The sequence below is a fragment of the Meriones unguiculatus genome, chromosome 4 (genome assembly GCF_030254825.1).
Source record: "Meriones unguiculatus strain TT.TT164.6M chromosome 4, Bangor_MerUng_6.1, whole genome shotgun sequence".
NCBI lineage: Eukaryota > Metazoa > Chordata > Mammalia > Rodentia > Muridae > Meriones > Meriones unguiculatus.
In genome coordinates this window covers 115,684,632-115,709,620 of record NC_083352.1, presented here as the reverse complement: position 1 = coordinate 115,709,620, position 24,989 = coordinate 115,684,632, and the positions used below count along the sequence as shown (strand labels likewise).

Sequence of the window (24,989 nt, the reverse complement as noted above, 5' to 3'; positions counted from 1 at the left end):
TCCTCGGTAGGCAGTGGCTTCATTACCCACCTCCCCAACAATATTTCATTTCAGAGACTTAAGTAATTTAACATTTTCATCCAGAAGCACCTATATACATACCATTGAGGGGTACTGGAGTGGGACTAGTGCCATATACACTAAGCTGCTACCTGTTGTTTTTTTCATAGAGGGCATGTTAATGCTCCAGCAGCTGGGTCCTTGTGACTAGTCTGTCTGGTATGGTGGTTGGGTCAGTTGAGAAATTCTAGCATGGGATGCAGGCTTACTGCTGGCTTCTGGTGACGTAACAGGTAAATGCACAGAATGGGAGTGGAGCATGTTCTTCACGTGCCCTTTCTGGGATGAGAACAGTTTGACACTTTACCTCTACTTTAAAGTAGTTGTGAGGATCAACAGAAGTATTTCTCCTTGGTCTGAGGCAGAACTTTTCCAGGCTTCCTAAGCAAATGGCACTGTCTGAACACTGCCACAGTCAATGGCAGTAAAAGTTTTAGTGCTTGTATTTAAGGTTGGTAAGTAGGGCTAGGGCTGTGGCTTAGAGATGGGGCAGATGATCTGCAGCAAAAGCAGTAGATTTGATCCTCACACCGTAAAAAAAAAAACCATAAATCTAGTAACAATATCTTTTAGGGAATCACTTTCCTTAGAGGAAATTTTTTTTTTTTTAAAAGAAAAACATGTCCTTACCTGAATGGATGCCACTCACTATGGATATGACCTTAAGACAGTAGTGACAAAACCAGTCACACACCTTTAACCCCAGCATTCAGGAAGAAGCAGGCAGAACTCTGTGAGTCTGAGTCTGTCTTGGTCTTTAGTCTTTATCAGTTCCACTGCAGCCGGGTTTACATGGTGAGATCCTGTCTCAAAGGAAAAGACACCAGTGCAGTCTTCCCCTGTGTGTCTCCTATCTATTCTGTCTCCTATACTTTGGGCCCAGGAGCAATGAGGTTTATCTTGAAGTCAAGCCCAAGGTTTCTCTCTGCTTTGCCACTTCCTGGGTAACCTTGGGCAAATCACTGACTTCTCTAAACCTCAGTTTAAGTTATAAAGAGAGGTGATCACCAACCACACAGCAACAGATACTTCTAAATCACTGCTTGCAAATGTAGCTATTTATATATTTATATTTTACATTTACATTTATATAAATATATTTATATTTGTTTGGGAGGGGCCATATTAAAGAGCAGGCTTTGAGCATGCTAGGCAAATATTCTACCCCTGAGCTAGATCCTCAGCTATATGATATCTTAGTCTTCATTTGAAGACAGGCAGAAGTCACACATGAGTAATCAGGACATCACTGTGTATACTACTAATTTGTGTGCCTGAGTTACAAGATGAGTGGGCCAACACAAAAAGAGTAAAGAAATGAACTTCAGTTCCTGCTAATAAGCACAAGACATCTGCTGCCAATACCCAGAAATCACCTGTTAATAGCACACTTAGCTTTGCTTATGTAAGAAGCAAAATACAATCAATCAAGGATTAGTTACAGATAAAAATGCTGTCCAGCTTTCAATCACATCTGTTATGATTTGGTCTAGGATTTGAAAAGTTTTACCAATAACCAGGTCCATGGCTTGTTTAAGAGGGAGAAAGGAGCATTACTGAGACTGTACCTAGCACCTGATACATGCTAGGCAAACAACCCACCCACTAACCTACATGCCTTTATTTATTTTTTAATTTTAAGATAAGGTCTCCTGATTTTGCTCAGGCTGAAACATGACCTATAGCCAAGGCAGTTCTTAGCATCCTGAGTACCTGGCATTATAGACATGTGCTACCATCCCTGGCTTCCAAGGCTATTTCTGGCAATGCCTTGGTTATGAAGATAAAATTTTAGACTGGGCATGATGGCTGCTGCCTATAATATACATCTGTGTTTAGTTGAGTAGAGGAGGGCCAGCCTAGCCTACAGAGCAAGTTTCGGGTTACCACAGCCTAGAACAAGAACCCATCTCCAAATAAAGACTGACACAGAACAGTGGTTCTGTGTTCCTTTAATACAATTTCTAATGTTGTGGTGACCCACAACCATAAAATTGTTTTCACTAATACTTCATAACTGTAGTTCCGCTGTTAGAATTGTAACATAAATATCTGTTTTCTGATGATGTTATGAGTCCCCTATAAAAGGGTTGTTCAATACACCCCCCCCTCTGCAAAGGGGTCATGACTCACAGGTTGAGAACCACTGACCTAGAAAGTAAACTAATTCAAGCCGGGCTAACTAGCCTCTCAATGACTTTGATAAATTCCTAGAACATGCCACAGACCTCTGAATCAGGACCCTCAATCTACAGATAAAGGTGTGATGAAGTATCAGGTAGACTCATCTGGAATGGGATGATTCAAACAATGTCCTGCTTTGAAGTGTGATCTCAGGTTTACTCAAAATGCTGGCATTCTTCATGTCTCCGTACAATCCTGCACTTGACATATAATTCACTTGTGACTTAAAATGAATGTTTCGTGTTAACAGCCAGACTTAATTCACAATTAGAATGTAGCCAAGCAAAGGTGGAACTGCTCCCTGTTTTTAAAGGGAACTTATTTCAAATTAATCTCTAAGTTATGGTAAAAAAAAAAAAAACTTTATTACATTATTTTAGTTTAGAATTGTTTATTTTGAAGCATAAAAGGCAAAGAACAGGGAACTGTTTTGAAATTTAGGACCTTTACAGGTCTGACCATGGTTCCCCTGCTGTTACGAGAAGGGTAATTGTCTCCCACAGTTAATTAAGATCAAGGGCCAAACATATCTGCCCAACAAATCCTTTGTAACTTGATTTCCACACATGAACCTAAATGACAAGTGGTTCCAACAACTTTGGTCAAAGCCAGCTTCGATAGCCTCCGATAGCCTCCAACTCTACTTATCTCTCTATATTATGATTATGTTTAATTCTCTGAGACCACCTCAAACCCAGCCTCTATTGGATTCTGAACACCTCTGACCTTTTACGTACATCTATTCTTGTTTTAATGCATAGTGACATTGGCATTTACTGTCAAAAGTGCTTAAAATAGAACCATTCTATGAGACAACTTTATCTTAAAACAATCTCCTGTACTAAGGCTCAGGCAGAATGTTCAAGGTCATAAGCACTGTATATACTCAGTAAACATAAAATGGCCAGTGAATAGCCAGGAAATAGCAGAGCTCAGACAGAGACCCAGGAGGTCTGACTCTCAAACCTACTCATCATTTGAAGGGACCACCTCCATCTTTCATACAATCAGGATCTCAAATAAAACCTGTCTATACAGAATCACCCAGAAATCAATCTCTCCTATCCACTTAAACACTATGTGGAAACTGTCTAAGCTGTCCATTTTTTTCCCAAACCCTCTTTATTTCTCTATTTCAAATGTTAGATGAACTGCCCCAATATCTGGTGTATGAACCAAAATTACAAATCCTAAGAGCACTATCTTGAGGAAGTCACTGTACCAGCCTCTATCCAGGGACCTCTTCCTAGTTTTTAGCATTAATATGCCATGCAGGTCACCCCATTTTCCTTAAGACAGAAGAATATCTGTCTTGCCTTTACCCTTCCTTACAGGGCCAAGTGCAGAACAAACAATGAGTGCTTTATTATACTTCCCTGCATCTTTTCAGGAGCATCTTCTTGGATAGTGCCTTAACTATCTCTTACCTATGTTGGTCTTTCCCAGAGAAAATATTTGAGATAGTCTCTAAATGATCTTAAGACTTAACTTACTAGTCAAATCTTAAGTGTTAGAAGAGGAGCATCCTGCCTGAAATGTCAGACTGATGTGGGACTCTCCAAACAAGCAAACAACAAAAGAAAACCTACCAAACACTGTGGAAGGAGGAGGTTTAAGAAACTAATTATGGTGGCACAGACCTACATTTCAGTACTTGGAAGCTGAAGCAGGATGATCTGAATTCCAGGCAAGTCTGGGATATACAGAAAAGACCTTTTCTAAGCAAACAAACAAGAAACTATCTATTTTAATGAAGTACTTTTATAGTGCAAATGTAATAAACTAACATGCTTTTGATTTTTACACACTCTTAACAAGATCATGTAACACTGCAGTGTTTCCCAAGTGAACTTTCATTTTAATCAAATCTACAAAACATTTACTGGGATGACATATCTGACAAAGCCACAGACTTCTATCAAGCAGCGTCATTGTAGTATAAAAGTAAATAAAGGAACTCAATAGCCTTCTCTCAGCCTTATGAGTAGCCACATTTCTGGGGAAGGATCTACATACATAATTCCTTGCCAAGAACCAAGACGCTACACCTCTGAAAAGCCTATGCAAGAAACAGTGTGACTGTGTCATACAGCAAAAACATTTACTGAGGGAATGTGGATTAATGCATTCCTTTTTTGGTTTTTAAGGAGACTGTAATAGAAATATATTAAAGATAGCCTCAAATACCAACAATCTTCTAACTTACAGTTTAAATCAAAGTTGTAGGAATCTACAGGTCTTTTTTTTATAAAGAATTCTCCTCACAGCACAGCTGTAGTTCACGTTAAAACACAAAAATGTTCCCTTACAAATAAACATAATATATATGTGTATGTGTATATATATATATATGAAAGCTCAGATTCTGTATCAAGCATTATTCAATCTTGCCTTTTGATATAAACCTGAATACAGCCAAATTTGCAAAGCGTTTACTTAATAGTTTAGTTGACAGAATGTAAAATGGATATGCATTTTCAGGAAAGAAGACTTTGTTAGCAGTGTCCCTGACACTCTGAGCTCAGCTGAAGTCCCGACCTGTGAGGACCAGTGGAGCCACTAGAGTCCAGAGATAAAGGAGGAGGCACACCCAGCTGGAGCTCATTTTGATCCATACAGATAGCCGCTGGCTGGATACCTTCTGGAACTTGGCATCAGGGCTAAGAAAACAAGAAGGGGTTGGGGTAAAGATTAATTTTGCAAAGCTGCATCCCTCCCATTCCACCCCTTCCCCCCAACAGGTGAGATTTAGCTAGTACTCTTAGCCGTAGTACTGTTCTAGCAGAGACTTCAGAATCAATTTTTTAGTTATTATGGTCAAAGGACTCTGCCTCTCCAACAGCATGTTCCTTTTTGCTAAAATGAAAGACCTAACTATTCTTTGAGCAAGCTTCTTCAGTACCATCTGAATTACTCTTAATTACTGGCAAAATGGAAATACATTCCTTTTAATGGTTTTTCCTTAGAACATTATTACTTTGACCAGAATACTTATTATGACCGCTATAAAAGCACAGAAAAAAAAATTTACCAAGGTCAGGTTGAATGGCTTAATGTCATGATGGCTTTATGTCACGATTTTCTCAAATAACTTGTCTAAAAAAGCTACCAATAATTTGACTGCAAAAATTTCCAACTGGACTCTATTTCAAGCAGGGCATGTTGGCACATGCTTATAATCCCAAAAGTTACATGGCAGTAGCAGAACCACCAGAACAATGGGAAGTTTGAAGCCAGACCATCTCAAAGAAACCAAAAGAATTTTGACACTGAATATAGACAGCTTCATCTTCTGAGTCAGGTTAGGGCTCTGCAGTACAGATAATTCACTGATTATATAGGCATTCCCAAGGCCTGAGCGCTCTTGTGCCTTTGCCTATGCCTCCTACCTGTACCAGCTGGTTATGGTCATCATGATGTACAAGGAAGCACAGCAGAGCATCAGGTGGAATAAAGAGTAGTTATACTGCACACCCTCCTTCTCGTTGTCTACAGCCCGCCGTGGCTGTCCATCTTCTTCGTCACTGGCTCCATTGGTTGTGTCACCAAGGATAACACTGTCACTCCCAGAGAGGGTCAGCTTGTTAACTTGGCTATTGCTTGAAGTACGGATGCTGGAAAGTAATCCCAAAAAAGGCACATCAAAATGAAACCACTTTAGATGAAATAATGCCTAGGGCCCACAAATGTGTAGGTTATTTCTGGGCTGTTCCTACTTTGGACACAGAAAGCCTGGTGAAAGCCCTGTCCAAAGTTACAGCCTGCTGCCTGTTAATTACAGAATGGTACCCTTAGTAGTTGCTCTTTAATGGCTCAACTCCAGGACCATGCTGGCCAGTGTCTTCTACTACTACACAAGTGCCTCTGCTATGCTTCTAATACTACAGCGCCCACTTCTTCCCAACTAACTTACATCCTGCGTGGCTCTGTCTCAGTGTCACAGACTCTTGAAATTCTTCCCTGACATCAACCCTCCCTAAGGCTGCGTGAGAAGTTTCCTCCTACTTCTCACAGCTCTCTAGGTGCCCTGCCCCAGTACTTGTCAATCCTGCCTTGCTTGCTATTCAAAGAACTCCATAACATTAGCTATAGTCATCTCTGGATTCCAGCACTGCTGATGTTCACTAGAAGAATGAGTTAATGATTAAATAAAAAAATACAGAGGAAGGACAGAAACTACATGATCATTTCAACAGACAGAAAAAGCACGTGACAAAATTTGGTATTTTTTCAAAATGAAAATACTCAAAGTAGGAATATAGACTTTTCTTCAACTGATGGGAGTCCATCAGTGAAAAAACAGCAAATGTCATACTTAATTGTGAAAGATAAAACTGCCATCCCCCCGCTCCCTAGATCAACAACAAAGCAAAGATCCCACTCTAGAATTTACTATTTAGCACTGTACCAGAAGTTTTAGCCACAATTAAACACATACACCAAAAAAAAAAAAAAAAAAAAAAGCCATCAACTGATTTCAGTAAGGTTCTATACACAGAAGGCACCCATATCTATAGCTGAACTTACAACATGGTGGACCTGTAATGTCAGCACTCAGAGGCTGATAAATAGAACCATCAGGAATTCAATGATACACATACAAACAAGCAAGCAAGCAAGCATATACATATAAATAAAAGTAAATGAAACCAAAGTCATTTTATAGGTAATAAATGGGCTCAGAATGGTAGCACATACCTGTAATCCTACCACTCAGAAGAATGTAGAATTCAAGGTCAGCCTAGGCTATGAGAGACTGTCTCCAAAAAATGGGCCAATAAGATAGCTGAGTAGGTAAACCTGCTTTCTGTGCAACCTGAATTCAACCCTAGAATGCAGAGTGAAAAGGAGAGAACCAGCTCCTGAATGTTGTCCTATGGCTTTTGTACCATGCAGTGGTCACACACCTACCCACCAGGGAGATGAAAGACTAGTTCTAGGTTATCCTCAGTTCTACTACAAGTGTGAAGCTAGCCTGGACATGTCTCAACAAAAGTAATATTTTTATAGCCAGCCTGAGATCTCGGGGCCAGCAAGATGGCTCAGTGGGTAAAGGTGCCTGCTATCAGTAATCTCACTTCAATACTTCAATGCCAAGGATGCACATGGAAGGACAGATCCATGTCCTACAAGTTGTCTACTAACCTTCATATGCACACCATGGTACAATCACTGCTCATCCCCATACACACTAAATAAAATGGTTAAAAAATTAAATCTATACATAAAGTGGAAGGCTACTCAAACTTAAATCACAAATGACTGAAAATGTTATCCATGGTAAAAGTAGATTCAAAAGGAGACAATCTCATTTCCTATTTTATATGTGAAATAGAAAGAGAATTTATAATTTATAAGAGAAATTGACATATTCTCTTATGTCAATTTATAGAAATAAATTTATTTTGGCTAATTCTTAATATTTCTTACTCTTAAATTATTAATCTAATATAAAATATTGTAAAAAAATGAAATGAGTGGGAAGACTGGCACACGTGAATAAGTATATGTGGTTTTGTACTAGGGACTATTAAACTTGTAATTTTTTACTTAACACAAATAAGGAAATAAGGACTTCTAAAAACTTTTTGGCACAATTATTGAGATCACACCCAGGGCTTCATACACACTAGACAAGCGCTCTGTACTCTGACCAACACTCTCTGCCCAAATCAGTTTGTTTGTTTTTTCCTAAAAGATAATTCTGAATATCCCTATTCCAGCCTATCTAAAATTAGGAAGATTTTTATCCTTCTACACAAAGAGGTACTCCATAAGACCAGGAGGAAGTATGAGACCATTTTCTTAACTTTAAGAAATATACACAGATGGGTAAAGGACTTTTCATTAAAAAGAACTACATTGTTTTAATTCCTTCACAATAGTTTAAAAAAATATTATTCATTTTCATGAGAATACTGTATTACGCACCTCCTACCTAGAACTTACCTAGAATATATAAGGCAGACAACAAAGATAAACAGACCCCCAAAATCATCCAAATTCATAAAGTGTCCATTCTGTGATGGTGGAGTATAGGCAGGAGCAAGAGTAGTTGAGTTTGCTGGAGACATGGTTGGTGAAGTGAGATGTGTAATGATGCTCATAAGGGAGGGGTTGCAGGAACGGTCTGAAAAATGAAACATTTGTTATCATTAGTTATAGCTCATTCTTGTTCCAACAAAGCAGCAGAGGGTTTGCCTACAAACCATTTAGCTTAGAAGAATATGAAACTCAGCAGTCAATACTGTATTTATGTCACAACCAGTGATCTAGCGTTAGAAAAAAATAGTATCTCAAGTTCTATAAACGTCTATTATGATTTCATTGGTTTTGTGAAGTTTAAATGTTTTAACTTGGTGTTCAGGCTTTCCTTCGAATTTTTTTTCCTTTTCTTTTTTTTTTTTTCTTGAGACAGGGTTTCTCTGTGTAGCGATGGCTGTCCTGGACTCATTTTGTAGGCCTGGCTGGTCTGGCCTCAAACTCAGAGAGATCCTCCTGCCTCTGCCTCCTGGAGTGATGGGATAACAGGTATGTGCCACTGTGCCAGCTGCTCAGGTTTTCCCAACAGGAGCTTATCCCTAATTTTATTTCAATTACTACTTCATCATCACCATCATCATCATCATTTTATCATTACTGGAATCAAGTATCCTACAATAATCATTTACCTTTTTTAAAGAGTCTGTAGAATTTTTTATTAAGAAATAATTCCTTAATGACTGTAACACCAATAAACTGAAATAAAACAACTCAGTGGTTAAGAGGACATGATGCTCTGGCACCCTCTTCTGGCCTCTGGCCTTCTGGCCACATGACCTGGACTCATGTGCATATATCAAGGCCTGCACACATATATGTAATTAATAAATAAAACAAAAAACTTTTTTATAGGACAAAAAAGAACGGCAGGTATGGTGGAATATACCTTTAATCCCAGCACTCAGGTGACAGAGGCAGGAAAATCTCTAAGGCCAGCCTGTCTACAGCTCCAAGACAACCAGGACTACAAAAAAACATGACTCGGTCTCAAGTTCCACAAAAAGAGAACAGGAATTCCGACAAAAGGCCAAACAAGATCACCGCTGCCCAGCACTCTTATCTGTGTGACTTAGTCTAGGTTAGAAAAAGCCTAGCCTATGCAAAGGACTGCAGTCCTTCTGGCTGCCAGTTATGAATCGATGTGAGCAGACATGGAGAACCACACATAAAAGGTAAATATCTGAAATCTACTGTCAACAATGGACATTTATACTTAGTTTTATTGTCTGTTTAATGTATAAATAATTAATAAATATTATTTATTACATTTGCTTTAGTTCTAGTTTGTATACCTATCAAAATAGTTTTATCATATGAGTTACAACATTCCCTTACCAGGTTCATTGGTCATGGCTGACCACGTGAGGTAAAGAGTGTACAGAGTGATGATGGAAGACTGCAGGAGGCCAGAACGAGTCTGATGTTCCTATGGAATCAAAACAGAAACAATGCTATATGGATTGTAATGGCTGACTTTCTAAAAGCCTGTATGCCTCCCTGGGATGCACTGCATTGTTAGAAATTGAAAACCTTATTCTTCCTGACAGTTAAGGATGACAGGTAGCCCTTCAGTTGGAGTTAGTCTATAAAACAGTAAGGAAGACAATCCACGTACTGCTGGTTTGCAAAAGCATTTCACTTTTTTTTTTTTTTTAAGTTTTTCAACACAAGGTTTCTCTGTTTAGCTCTGGCTGTCCTAGAACTCACTCTGTAGACCACAGACTGGCCTCGAACTCACAGAAACCCACCTGCCTGGCCTCCCAAGTGCTAAAATTAAAGGTGTACACCACCACCACCTGGCTTTCTAGACTCTATATGAAGAAAAATCTCCTCAGGTCTACCACAAAATAGCTAAGTAACCCACCACTTCTTAGGAACTTCAGTTTTCTTTGTTCTCAGTAATTATTTTTTCTGGATACTGTTGCCCAAACTCAATCCTGCTTCCGCTTCCAGCATTGTTGGGGTTGGAGATATATCACATCCAGGTAGTAATTCAATGTGAGTTACCGTCTTTTTTTCATATAGTCTAAGGCTGCCCTTGAACTAACAAGTAGGTAGCCAAAGGTGACCTTGAAAAACTGATCCTTATGCCTTCACTTCCTGAATGCAAGATTACAGTCACAGTGCACCTTGCCTGGTGCTAAGATCAAACTCAGGACTTTGTGCAGGCTGAGAAAGCACTCTACCAAGCTGTTATCCCAGCCCCTCCTGCTCATATGTATATGTGTGTGTGTGTGTGTGTGTGTGTGTGTGTGTGTGTGTATCCCCCCCCCGCCCCGCATGTGTATGGTGGGAGGTGGACCAACAAGTGGTTTTCCTTCCACTATGGGTTCCAGGGATGGTACTCAGGTCAACTGGCAAGCACCTTTACTGGCTAAGCATCTCAGAAACTTCATGTTTTCCTGAGAAATGGTCACACTATGATTTTCTAGCCTTTAATTCCAAAGGGATTATCACACTTCAGCCTTATAAGTAGCTGGGACATAGGGAGGTACCACAAACCCAGCCATTTTTCTCAATTAAAAAAAAAAAAAAAAAAAAAAAGGCCATCTGGGATTACAGGCATACCCAACCACACTTACTTTAGTTTTCTCACATTTAAGATAATTCTCTTAAATTCTCTTTTTCTCTCCTTCCATTTGTCTAGAATTCCAGTAGCCCAAATTGGCCTTTATTTGCAGCAATCCTTCTACCTCAGCCTCCTAGGTTTAGACTAGTTCTCTCAATTTTTTTTTTTACTGGTTTATTTTCAATCGTGTGTTTATATGTCTAAGGGAGTGCACAGCACTTGTGTGTGGGTGCCCTTTGAGGTGATGCACCATCTAATATGGCTGTTGGGGAGTCTTCCTTTGGAAGAGTAATACTTGTTTCCAGCTGCTGAGCTATCTTTCTAGACTCCTCACTTTTCTCACTTTGTAAAAAGTATATATGTATGTGTATGTACGATGTGTGCATGTGTGTGAATAAGCACAGGTGTATACCCTGTAAGTGTACTGAGGTCAGAGGACAACATTGGTTATCAGTCCTTGCCTTGTGTTCTACATCTTCAACACTGTATCTACTAGGCTAGCTGGCCATGCATTTACATGGATGCCCATACCCCCATATTCCATCTCCCAGGAGGAAGCCTGCGATTACAGACATGTGCTACCGTGCCCACCTTTTTACATGTGCTTTGGGGAATCTGCCCTGTGCTTGGTGCTTTATTCACTAAGTCAGCCCAGCCCTAATTTACTCTTAAAATGAAAGCTGAGCGTGGTGGCTCATGCCTATAATTCCAGCAATGGAGAGGGAAAGGAAGATTCAATAGTCCAAGGTCAGCCTGGGCTATAGGAGACCTTGTCTTAAAAAAACCAAACAATGAAAAACAAAAGGAAAGGTAATATATCAATGTTCTTTTCACATTTAAAACTTCGTAAATTTGCCGGGTGAACTGGCACACACCTGTAATCCCAGCACTCCAGGAGGCAGAGGCAGGCAGATCTCTGTAAATTTGAGGCCAACCTAGTCTACAAATCAAGGCTACACAGAGAAACCCTGTCTTGAAAAACCAAAAACCAAATCAAACCAACCAACCAACCAACCACTCTAAGTTTTTGATTCTTTGGTTTCAATTCTTTCAGCCAAAATCTCCTCACTACATAGCCTCAGCCAGCCTGGAACTATGTCGATCAGGCTGACCTCAAACTTTAACAAAATTATGGCTATACAACACCAAGCTTCAAGTTACCTAGCTTTGGGAGAGGGATTATTTTCTTCTATTTAAGTTCTGTTTAAATTTATTAAGTATGTATAGAGGTGTGTGTGCCACAGCATGCGTGTGAAGGTCAGAGGACAACATCCAGGACTCGGTTCTCCTCATCCACCCTATGGTTCCAGGAGATGAAACTCAGGCACCTCTCTCTGCTGAGGCATCTTACACAAGTTACCCACCTACTAGTTTTAAGGATCAGAAATGTCATCATGATGCAGGAACTCAACTGGGCATAATGGCACATGCCATCAAAGAAGCCCTGAAGTTCAAAGTCTGGACTGTATGGTGAAGACTAGCCAGTCAGGGCTATATATAATGTGAAAGCATCTCAAAATATAAAATTAAAAATCAAGAATAAAAATGTGGTCACTCAATAGCACGTGCCTGCTCACTAAGTTATAATTACAAAGACAATCACAATATGGAGAAATATTTAAGTAGCTAAATATAATTTCACTAAAACATTGACTGGAGTTTAAGCTTCTAGCATTAATTCCAAGCCTTTTACAGGAGAAAGCAGAAAACCTCCATACCTGAATTTTGGGAAGGATGGATACAATAGAAACCGCAACACAAAATATCAGGTTGAGGCTGATGAAGACTTTGTTTTCTGTGCAGCCATCGGGTTTCGTATAAAAGACGTAGAGCAACACGGCAAAGATGATCGAAAGGATATAAAAGAGGCTTGTAAAAGACAGCAAAGCTGGAAAAGGGAAAGCAGTATGAACATCCACCATCTGAATAGTTAAGATCAATTTTCTTCCGTGTTATATAAGTAAAGCAATTTAAGTCTAAGTCATTTCTACGGTGAGCAATAAGGCACAGTAAAATCTGAGATGCCCAGAATTAAAGTTTCATAGTTTTGAAATGATTATTCGTTTAACTCCAAAATCCACTAAGAATTAAACCTCATATCCTGGATTACCAAACTTGGGTTTCATGGGTTCAATGAAAAATATTTGATGATAACAGTTTAAGTAATCTCTGAATTACATGTTAAATATGTAGGTAAGCTTCTCTAGATGATTCTTGGTCTTTCAATAGCACAGTTCAGGGTCATTGAACACCTGTAATCCTAGCATTTGAGATGCTAAAGCACGAGGATCACAAGTTCAAGGCTAGCCTGAGCAACACAGAGGTCCTCTTTACAAACAAGGTCAGAACTGACAGTGTCTACATGCCAGAGATGATGTCTGAGGTAAACAAAACAGGCCCTTTTTGAGACAATTTCATTCTGCAGCCACACAATTTCATTCTACTTTAACCTGACTGGTTGAATGAATAAATAAATAAATAAATAAATAAATAAATGAAATGGGGTGGCCTCCCTGGTCTGGGAATTCATCTGCTTCTTTCAAATACCTAAAGAACTATTCTTTTCCATTCACACAGATAAGCAATTAGCTGTGTAATTCTGAATATCTCAAAGTGCTTGCTTAAAATCTCAGAGGTAGTTTCACTATATACTGAAAGAGTCCAATTGCTAAATGTACATGCTCATCTTCCAGCAATGCATACAATTCACAATAGGCATGACTGACAAAAACTAGCTTTTTAGCAGGTGGCCATAGGGAGTGGAGAGAAGACTAAGTGGTTAAGTACACTTTTGGATGCTCCTCCAAAGACCGTAAGTTTCAGTGCCAGGGGAATCTGATGCCTTCTGGTCTTCACAGTCATTTCATGCATGTAGACTAGAGACAAATACAGGTAAAACACTCAAACACATTAAAAAAAACAAAAACAAAAAAACCAAAAACCCTACATTTAGAGTTTTTCTATTTAAAACTGGAGATTTTATTATACAGCCTACTCAAGGCAGTATAACTCCCTGAAGTGAGTTTAGATACCTACCAGCATACCAGAACCTTGGGTTTCCTTCTTCCATACGATTTACCCATGATTCATTCCAGGAGTGAGCCATGTCTACCAAGAGCACCAGCTGGATTAAAATGAACAAAGTAGCCCCAATAATGCCAGCATAAAACAAGACTGTAAACAAAAAGAAGTTATTTTCAACACAAAAGTAACATTTCAGAATGACTGCTACACTTTATGAGCAGATTTCACCTCAGGTGAAAGAGACAGTGAAGACAGTCTGTCTGCAGTAGTACAGTATCATTAGTATCATTTCAAACTTACACGTATTCTTTGCATTTCATGCCTTTAGAAGCATTTTACATTTATTTATCTGTGTGCATGTGTGCACACATACACAACAGGAAGACATCAGAGAACAATTTCTGTGAGTCATTTCCCTCCTTTTATCAGGTGAAATACTCAGGGGTCAAACTCAGGCTGGTCATGAGACTTTGTGGCAAGTGCCTTTTACTCTCTGAGACCTTTTAAAAATTGTCTTAGGCCAGGAGGTGGTGGCAGAGGCCTTTAATCCCAGCACTTGGGAGGCAGAGGCAGGAGGATCTCTGAATTCAAGGCCAGCCTGTTCTACAGTTAATTCCAGGATAGCCAAAGCTACACACAGATAAACTATTTTGAAAAACAAAACTTGTTTTAGTTCGTGCCAAAAAGAGTCTAGTGAAATGATTCACAAGACAGTTACCAAACATGCTAATTAAGGTAATTAAGAGTATAAAAGTCCTTTAAAAATGGCCAGAAAAAGCTGGGCACAGTGGCACATGCCTGGGAAGCAGAGGCAGGCGGATCTCTGAGTTCCAGGCCAGCCTGGCCAACAAAGTGAGTCCAGGACAGCCAAGGCTATGCAGAGAAACCCTGTCTCGAAAAACAATAAAAAACAAACAAACAACAACAAAAACAAAAAATGCCAGACCAGGAATAAACTAATGTCTCTTGGTGCTCAAGCTCAGGAGTACATTGTTTTTAAAGACAAAAAACACAGTCACATCAGTATTTGAGTAAAGCTGGAGTAATATCTGTCTTTTTGCAGAGCTTAGCAATATTTTCCAGACACCACAGGACAATTATTTTTTATTTACACTTCCTCAAATTATTTTAATTTTAACTTGTACAAACAAAATTATTTTGGTTAATACATCTGGGCCATGGTCAGGGTTGTGAACTGTCAGAATGCATTGCCAAGCTAGATGTGGCTACTGGGGAGTAAAGGCTGAGGAGTGTCTGGAAAGACACAGAGAAGTTAGGACAAGATGTTGTTACTTAGTCACTTCACTAGGACCTCATACGCCAAATAACTCCATGAGACTTTCCCTTTACTCCTCTCAGGAGGGGAAAACTACATGGGAAATGGTCAAATATCACCTGTCGCCATGTCATAGAAGCAAGCAGCAAAAGAATGTTAAGTCTTCATGTTGACAAGTGCTCTGATGAACTTTTTCTAAGACGATAAACTATTAAATAGTACAAAAAATTAACATATAGTTCCAGAAAAGCTGAGAAGTGGATTGAATACTTCCCAGTTTTAATCCATCATTGTCTAAATATGTAGTCATACAATTGGACATTACATCTTAAAAGCCAGTCCTACAAAATCTTAATAGAATTACAGCTCTTCATCAATCACCACAGAGTTGTACATGTCAACCCCTTGGCAGTAAGTCATACCTGAAGTGAAATGACCCCCAGGGATGTAGAAAGATCCAACCATGATACCAATAATGGCAGCAATTTTGAAGAACCAAAACCTATTAAAACATAAAAATGACTTATGAAATGCTAATTTTCATTCTTATACTGAGAAAAACACATTTTTGGCTACAAAAATAAAGCCTAAGTAACATTTGCAATATAAATGTCTAGACTTGTTTCTTCATTTGACCCACGTCTATTCCACTCAATTTTTCATACAAAATATATTAAATCAGGCCTTATGACACACACCTGTGATTGCAATTACTCAAGAGGTTGAAGCATGACAACAGCCAATTCTAGGCCATCATGGGCTACAAAATAAATCAAACTTCTATTTCAGTAAGCCAAATTAAAAAAAAAAAAAAAAAAAGTAGAAAGAGGGCTAAAGACTCAGTTCGGCAGCAGACTGGTTGCCCAGTACATGCAAGGCCCTAGGTTAAATCTCACCACCCCTCACTTACACACACAGTCATGCATGCACCCCCCCACACACACATACAAAATGTTAAACTGGTACAGCAGAAAGAAAGCTGAGAATAATAATTCTTAAGATGAGCTTCATTGAGTTCTAGCATCATAGCCAAAGGCAGCCATGAAGAGACAGCTATTATGGATGGCAAGATATAGGTCCTAAAGAGAAAAATGCCTTCAATTCCCTTCAGTTCTCCCAGAATATGAAGAGTTACAGCATCTTATGATGAGACTCTGAAGGGAAAAATCCTGGAGGAGGGTGGGTTGTTGGGGAATTTGAAGGGGTTGCTTCGATAACCAGGCTATGAGTGACTTAACACATGGGCTAGTAGTCAGAAGGAAGGATGGCACCATATAAAAATAAGCATACAATTCAAGGATGGTATGGCTTGCTAGTAGCTCAAAATAAGCAGAAGGAAACTGAACTCTGTAAGAGCTGCAAAGTCACAGCATGTGTGCTTATCAATGCTGTGAGAGCCGGGGGTAGGGTAGAGTAGAATGTGTCTGAGAGGTAAGGCAGCTAGAGGTTCTGTAACTAACAATTACAGAATTGGCATGCACTAAGTGCTGGAGGAGAGGACCCACACACTGAAAGAGTCTTACATACCCATTGTGTATTGCTGCTCTGGGATCTTTACTTGTTCTTACTTTTAACATGAGCAAAAAGAAGGCAAAAAAAAAGATAGCCACAGCAAAGTTGATCCGGTATACAGCTTTAAAACCAACCAGCACATCACAGTCTTTCTCTGCCTGTGTGTCAGCCATCTTGATTTTAAATCCTCCTTCACAGAATCCAGGAATCTGAGGAGGCAAAAAAATTTCAATGCCATGAGACTATCAACACCACAAAAATGCGATCTCACTACAGAAGCAGGGACTTGGTTTAAAAAAAAAAACAAAAACAAAAAATTACCCCTTAGCAATTTCAAGACTATGAGATTTCTCTCTGACTTCAAACTGACTACAATCTTATTAATAATATATACAAATCAAATTAAAAAAAAAAAAAAGCTGGGATAGAGGATTGCTTAGCCATGAAGCGCACTTGTTACTTTTGCAGGATTCAGTTCCCAACATCCATATGGTTGTTCACAACTGTCCATCTGTAACTCCAGTTCCAAGGGAGCCAATGCCTCTTCTGACAATGCTTGTACAAAGGTACAAGCACACACATGGTGCACCATACATACACGCAAAACATTCATAAGATATCTATATTATGAGTGGTTATGACAGTTAAGTCTGTAATCCCTAAAGTGAGTTGAGCACAAATTCTAAGCCAACCTGGATACTCACTGAGTTAAAGACTAGCTTACCTCATTTAGGAAGCCCTTCTCTGAAGACAGGGTATAGTTAGGTGGTAGGACATAGGAGTGGCTATGGGTTCAGTCCTCAATTGACCCACCTTCCCAAGGTTATCTCCATTTTCCCACAGAATTTTTTGGCTACAACAAACTCCTTCCAAAGTAAAGGAGTAATACAGCTTAAAGCTTACAGAAACAAAGGAAAGAGTCCCTTCTAAATTTTGTTTCCCCTGGGTCATTAGACTAGAGCCCAACAATGCTCACTCTGACTTCTATGTCTGCAAGAGTTATAACACCTCATCTTCTGTGTCCTGATTACAACCAAAGATAATTTAAACCGGGTGTGATAAGCACATGCCTGGAATCTCAGTAATTGAAAGGTAAAGGCAGGAGTATCAAGAGGTCAAGGAAAGCCTATATATTAAGTTTAAGGCCAGTCTAGGCTACAAGAAACCCTGCCTCATAGTAATAATTATAATCATAACAATAATGTTAAAAGTCCTAAATTACTGGGGCTGGAGAGATGGCTCAGTGGTTAAGAGCACTTGGTTCCTTTTGCAGAGAACTGGGGTTTGGATCCCAGCACTCATATGGTGTACTCACAACTATCCATAACTCCAGTTCCAGGTGATACCCTCTTCTGAACTCTGCAAATACACCATGCACACATTTGATGCATATACATACATGTAGACACAACATGCATACACAGAAAAATAAATCTTTTAAAGTATTTTAAATGATCTTGATTGAATTTAATAGCAAAACATTACAATTTTAAATACTGCAAAGTATAAAAAATACAAAAAACCCACATGGTAAGATGCTATAACGTCTACTTACCTTCTTCAGCTGAGTTTGTATACCTTCTGTCATCATGATGCAAGACACAATAGTGCCAAGGATGAGAATAGAAGCATAGATGAGCCGAGTTACAGTGGAATTCTTACTGATGGGACAGCAACCGCATAGCAGACATGATGCACCACTACAGAGGCATGGAACCTGTAAGAAAAAACCATGGGCCATGAGAGCTCCTTCATGGCTGTTGTAGAATGGATGGGGCAAACTGAGTTTTGATAGTTTTAACAGAATCCCCCACTTAATGAGGCACATGCCTGTAAACCCAGCACTTTGAAGGCAGAGTCAGAAGGATCATGAGTTCCAGGATACTTGGGCTACAAATCAAGAAACTAAAGGCATAGTAACACACATGTGCAATCTCAGCATTCAAGAGGCTTATGGAAGAGCATCACAAGTTTGAACGTGGGACTACATAGGAAGTCTATCTCAACACAAAACAAGACAATAGAAAGCAAAAATGGAAAAGCTTTATTAGGGCCAATGTTATTTCCACCACTTTAGCACATTATGTATCTAATCCTAGTTTTCTTTCTGTAAATGGACTCATTAATAAAATACTCCTTTAGACTTTCCTACAATAAATAAGCCCACCACGGTGCCTGAAAGATAGGAAGAGCTTCCAAAGTATATTCACAAAAAACATACTTTGTGTGAAAAAAAATGTAAGAAAAACACAAACAACTCTACTTTTTGTTTACTGTTAGTTCCCAATTTGATGTTTCATCATAAGGCAACATAACTACAGCCAGATGTGGTGGCTCATGCCTTTAATTCCAGAACTTGTAATGTAAAGAAAGGTAGGCAGCTCTCTATGAATTTGAGGTTAGCATGGTCTCTATAGCGAGTTCCAGGCCAGCTAAGGCTACACAGTGAGACCCTGTCTCAACATCATCCAACCCCCAAATAAAGCAACATTATGTGCTTGCTAGAAAACTACCTGACTTGCCTTGGTACTTGAGATTATCAAATCATAGAACAAGCATGGATTAATATAGATTTATAACCAACAACTAAGATGACAGAGCTGGAGAGATGGTTCATCAGTTGAAAGTGCAGTTGTTGCCCTTGCAGAGGACTGGAGTTCAGTTCCCAGTAGCCACACGGTGGCTCACAACATCCCCAACTCCAGTTCCAGTGGATCCAACCTCTCTTCTGACCTCTGTAGGCACCAGGCATGCACATGGTGTATATACATAAATGTAGGCCAAATACTCTACACATAAAATAATCTAAAACATTTAAATACAAAACCAATGGATGACACAGTCTCAACAATCATCTTTATACCGTTCACAGATGTATCAGGTTTCTTTATTAGAGCAAGCTGAATTAAAAGCTTAGTTCTCTCAGATAGAAAATGAACCTAATGCCACCTATCATCTGAACAAGGTTACTATGTGAAGAATGACATGGCCGTAATTTAAAGTAACCAGTAGAATTCCTCACTTAGAAAGGGCTCAATATATCACAGTAATTATGCCCAACAGGAAGAGTGAACTAAGCAGTCAGCCTCAGTGCAAAAGAGCCAAATTATAGTTCAAATCTGGCAATTGTAATTCAGGTATTTTGAGACAGGCATGGTGATGCCTGTGCTTGAGAGGCAAAGGCAAGGGCAGCAGCAAAAGATAGCCACAAATTTGAGGCCAACTTGGTCTAAAAAGTAAGTTCCAAGGCTACCTGCAACTCTATCTCAAACTAGAACAAAATTTTCAAGACCCAATGAGACAAAGTTTCATTCTGACCAGTGTCAGAAAGAAGTTTTACACAATGATTTGCAATACAGGGAAATGCTAGAAGAAGAAAAAGAAAACTATGTGCAGCTACTCTTTATCAGAACACAACTTAAAGCTTGGCTCAAAGCAAGGCCCCTGCTCCCTCTGAGCAGAAGCAGAGTTAACCTTAACAAGCCCTGGATGCAATTTATTTTAGGGCATCCAAATATCACTGTAAAAAATTCCATTCCATACCTTTAATCCCAGCACTTGAGAGGCAGAGGCTCCCTGTGAGTCAAGGACAGCCTGTTCTACAGATTTAGTTCCAGGACAGCCAGGACTACACAGAAAAACCCTGTCTTAAAAACAAAACAAAACAAACAAAAACATTCCATTCCTTTTTTTTTTTTTTTTTTTTTTGACATGGTCTCTCTGTGTAGCCTTGACTGTCCTGGACCTTGCTCTGTAAACCTGGCTGGGCTAGCTAGCCTTGAACTCAAAGATAGGCTCACCTCTGCCTCCAGAGTGCTCAGATAAAAGGCATGTGGCACTATGCCCAGCCTAGACTAGTCTTTAATGAGTAGGTTCAGATTCTGCTTGAAGCTTGAACCCCAGTAAACCCTGTCTACCATACACAGTTAATTCAAACAAACTATCCTGTAAAATTTGTTTCTCAGGGAAATAATACAAATTTTGCCTAACAATTAAGAAATGAGTCTCATATAGCCACCCAGGGAACCACCAGTACACTGATTTGAGCCACCACCCCATGAAAGTACCAGCAGGCAGTTTCTATTGCCTTGCCTGAAGCAGCTATACCACAATGAATCTAATAAGCTCTCTATTGTCCTCTTCTTTTTGGTGGATTTTTCACATCCTGAGCATTATCAGCCTGTTAAGCCAAAATCTACAAACCAAAGAAAGTAAAAAGACTACCAGCAAACCAAAAGGACAAAAGCACATATTCTTTTATCAACTTCAGAAGGCAACAACTGTGAGACGCCATAATGTCAGATCTGTGGTTTCTACCTACTGCTGTTGCTTTAAAACCTATGTGTGGTTATAACATTCCAGCAAACCAACATACCTATTTTTTTTCTCTTGTGTCATAAATTCCTTGAAGGCAGGCTGTACCTTCCAGCTTTGCATACTGTGCAATCTGCCTGTTTACTATATTCTGTCTTTTCCCTATTTCATAAAAGGAGAACTCAACTCTTTCTGTTGCTTAGGCCAAAAACCTACAGTCTTAAAGGAGCAACTTCTGGAAAATGAGGTGGCCTGGAGCTGGAGGGATGGCTCAGTGGTTAAGAGCACTGGCTTTTCTTCCAGAGGACCCAGGTTCAATTCCCAAGACCCACATGGCAGTTCACAACTGTTCCAAGGGATCGGACACCCTCATACAGAATATACATACAGGCAAAACACAGATGCACACAAAACTAATCTTTAAAAAAAAAAATGAGGTGACCACAAACTCCCATTTAATGGGGTGTTTTAAAGATAGGCGAGAACCACTTCTCATGCCACTGTAAAGCAAACATCACATATCTAGTCCACTTATGTTTTCAAAAGACAAAAATCCTTGCCCTCACACTAAAATCCTTTTGCCTTTTTGGGATAGGACCCCAGGTCTCCCTTGCTGGCCTCTCACGATCCTCATTTAGCCTTCAGAGTACTGGGATTACAGGTGTGTAATTACTTTTGCCTCTTTCTCTTTCTCTCCTCAGTCTACAAGCAGCAACATCTAATCACCTGCCTGAATTACTCATTACCAAGAACTCAGTCTTACACACATATAATCTTTTTTTTTGGGGGGGGGGGAAGAAAAGCCAGGAAAGGTAGCATACTTCTATAACCCCAACACTCAGGAGGCTGAGGCAGGAGCATTAACAGTTGGAGACAGCCTGGGCTACAAAGTGAAATTATGTCCCCAGAACAGGGCTAGGTAGGCTGAGGTAGGAGGACTGCTGCAAGTTCAAGGCCAACCTGGGCTACAAAGTAAAACCTTATTTCAAAAAATGTAAAGGCCAAAATCTTTTGCCAGGAGTAGTGGCACATACTGTGTCTCCAAAGTGCCGAAATAACATGATCTGTCACGTTTGGCTCTCCTAGCCTTTAATTTCCTATTATTCTCTTCTCTCATTCCACTCTTGTATACTAGCTACTGGAAAAAAATGAATTAATGTTCAAGGATTTTCTAAATATAACGCCTGAATAGCATCATTTCAAGTTTTTGTTTTTAAACCAAGGGAAAAATGAACAAGATATCTCTGACATCACCTCTGCCTCAAGACAATGCCACTGACATGAGCAGAGACTGAATCCTTGGTTCATTACATCAGTTCGGGAATGAGAGAACAACGAGGCACTGGTTCAAGCTATCATGCTCCTCTTAGACAGATTTGTTAGATTATTCGGTCCATTCTCTTTCCCAGACCCCAAAATTAACTTATAAAATGTTTTCCAACACTGACAAAGTGATTTGACTAAAATTCTTCACTTTATCCTCACAACAGCTCTGGAGGAGAGGAATGCTCATGGAATGCTTGGGTGCTTAGGCCACTGTGCTTCTAATTAAACAAACGGCTACACCCAGTCCCTTTTGCACCCAAGCTGCAGCGGGTGGTGATTTAAAATCCACGTTCCCAAACCAACTCTGCGTAGCGCTGGCATATGCCAACCTACGAAGGGAGGATGACTCCAGTGACCCTAAATTTCAGGACGCCACCTACGCACTCTCGAAACCCCTCCGCCTAGGAACCTCGGCGTCGCCAGTCCGCCGGAACGCTGGGTCCGGAAGGCTGGGTCCGGAAGGCTCGCGGGGGCGGGGCGTCGAAATTGTAAACAATGGCGGCCCGGCCTCCCGCGACCCTCCGCCCACACGGAGAGCCAGCCAAGCCGCCGCACCCCTGCCCGGGACGTGGCCTACTGGAACCTGGACCCCCCGCCAGTCCCGCGCAGCCCCGGGCCTGCCCGTTCCTCTCAGCTAGCCTCGGAGTGTCGGGCCCGCCTCGGGCGACCTGACAAACATTTCCCGCGCGCCTAAGGCCCCGGTGGGCCGAGACCTAGGACTCACCCAGCTGGCGAGGGAGAAGACGCCCAGGACGGCCCCCATGGTGACGCCGGGGCCGAGACCCGCCGCTCCGAGCGACTCCCTGCGCCGAGGCTAACCGCCGGCTGAGGCGTCGCCTCAGAAACGCGACGATTTCTCAAGCCGGAAACAGGGCCCGCCCTTCGCTGGACGCCGAGTTTACGTCATCGGGGAGCCCCGCCCACGGCTTACTGAGGGAGGGAAGGCGGGGCTACGGCTGCTGGAGTTGCCATGCCATGCACTCTCTTGGTTCTCTTTGCCTTCTAAGTTCTTTTGGTCTACTGGCCCTCCACTCCTCTCTCAGCTCTCTTGCCTCTCTCCCTTTCTCCCTCTCCATCGCATCACTGGAGAGGCAAAGGCAGGAGAAGTGAATTCAAGACCAGCCTGGTCTACATAGGAAGCTCTAGAATAGCCAGGGCTACGCAGAGAGACCCTGTCTCTAAATAAATAAAACAAATTTTAAAAGGCATTCAAAGGTATCCTCTGCGACATACAGAGTTTGAGGCCAGCCTGAGTTACATGAGCCTGTACCGGAAAAAAAAAAAAAAAGATTAAAAAAAAAAAAGGGTTAGGATGTCCGTTAGAGATAGATGACTCAGCAGTTCAGAGCAAGCATTGGATCCAAGTCCCATTTCCAGTATTTATGTGGCAGCCCACAACCTTCTGTAATTCTAGTTCCCAGGGTCTTTGACACCCTGTTCTGACCTCTGGGCACTTGGTACACAGAGACATACAATGCAGACAAAACACTCATACTCATAAAATAATAGTCATAAACCAAGGGACTCTCAAATATGCTTGTGGAGACATTGAGGAATTCTGTGATTATGTTGTATAATTAATCTTTATTGCTAACTGATGTAGGAGGGCCCAGCCCACTGTGGTGGTACTATCCCTAGGCAAGTGTGTCTAGACTGTATGACAGAGTTAGCTGGCTGGCCAGTGGTGGCACAGGCCCTTAAACCTAACACTCGGGATCAGAGGCAGGTGGATCTCTGTGAGTTCGTAGGCCAGCCGGTCTACAGAGTGAGCTGCAGAACAGCCATAGCTACACAGAGAAACCCTGTCTCAAACACACACACATAGACACACACACACACACACAAAAAAAAAAAACTTGGCTGAACACATGCCAGAGAGAGCAAGATTATAAGTAGCTGCCTCCATAGTGTCTGATCTTGTCAGTTTGTTCCTGCCTCAAGTTGTTTTCCTGGATTGTAACCTATAAACTGAAATAAACCCTTTCTTCCTCAAGTTGCTTTTGGCCTTGATGTTTATCACAGCGACAGATCAAACTATGGACAATAGGTTACAGCAAAGAGGTGGAAGTAAAATCTCTTTAGTCTGATGCTATCTGAAGACAGCCTTGGCCTTTTGGTTGGTGGGAGCTAAGAAGCCAAAGGCCTGTTAAGTTAATCACAGGATGTTAGGTCAGACACACAGGTGACAAAGGAATGGATGACTACCGAAGAGGAAGATAGCCCAAGGAAAATCTTAATTAGGCTCTGGAACTGCCACATTCCAATCTCTCCGAAAGATAGCCCAAGGAAAATCGTAATTAGGCTCTGGAACTGCCACATTCCAATCTCTCCGAAATCACTGTAATCCCTGCAGTTCTAATCGGCTAATCAGCCTTTCAAAGGGGTCAGTATAAGTGTCATTCTTTCCAGGAACTTTCATTCATAGATTTTTTTTTCCAGAGGGCCAAACATCACATTTTGTGCATATAGGAGCCAAATATTTTTCCCCCATTGTTCAGAAGGCTCATTCCTAGAATCTGATGTAGATAAGTCTGAGTAGCAGGCAGGAAAGCATCTTCAGGAGATGGTAAAGGAAGGTTGGTAAGACATTAAAGGAGAAATGCTGGACCATAGTGGATGTATTTGTCTTCCCTGAATTATCTTTGTTTATATTTGGGATATTCACACATGTCTATTATCTTT

The 24,989-nt window shown here is 40.6% G+C and overlaps 1 protein-coding gene across 2 annotated transcripts; it reads right to left on the bottom strand.

Moving 5' to 3' along the window:
- Positions 1–3,987: 3,987 nt before the first annotated feature.
- Serinc3 (serine incorporator 3) lies at positions 3,988–23,188 on the bottom strand. Of its 2 annotated transcripts, none has more exons than XM_021636304.2 (10): positions 23,032–23,188; positions 18,223–18,384; positions 16,683–16,876; positions 15,578–15,657; positions 13,892–14,029; positions 12,574–12,743; positions 9,622–9,712; positions 8,194–8,374; positions 5,634–5,858; positions 3,988–4,904 (listed from the first exon to the last, which is right to left on the bottom strand). In XM_021636304.2, the coding sequence occupies exons 1-10, from the start codon at positions 23,068–23,070 to the stop codon at positions 4,766–4,768; spliced, it is 1,419 nt and encodes a 472-aa protein (XP_021491979.1). In that variant the 5' UTR covers positions 23,071–23,188; the 3' UTR covers positions 3,988–4,765. The 2 variants fall into 2 exon arrangements, with proteins under 2 accessions (XP_021491979.1, XP_060238853.1); XM_060382870.1 differs by lacking the exon at positions 23,032–23,188 and adding an exon at positions 20,211–20,286.
- Between the last annotated feature and the right edge of the window lie 1,801 nt (positions 23,189–24,989).

What these genes read in the sequence shown, in the direction of transcription:
- Serinc3 (XM_021636304.2), bottom strand. Translation starts at nt 23,070, where the DNA reads ATGGGGGCCGTCCTGGGCGTCTTCTCCCTCGCCAGCTGG. An exon ending in TGGGGGTCATTTCACTTCAG is followed by an intron (nt 14,030 to 15,577) that starts GTATGACTTACT and finishes TTTTGTTTACAG; the next exon opens with TCTTGTTTTATGCTGGCATT. An exon ending in AGCCATGACCAATGAACCTG is followed by an intron (nt 8,375 to 9,621) that starts GTAAGGGAATGT and finishes TTCATTTTTCAG; the next exon opens with ACCGTTCCTGCAACCCCTCC.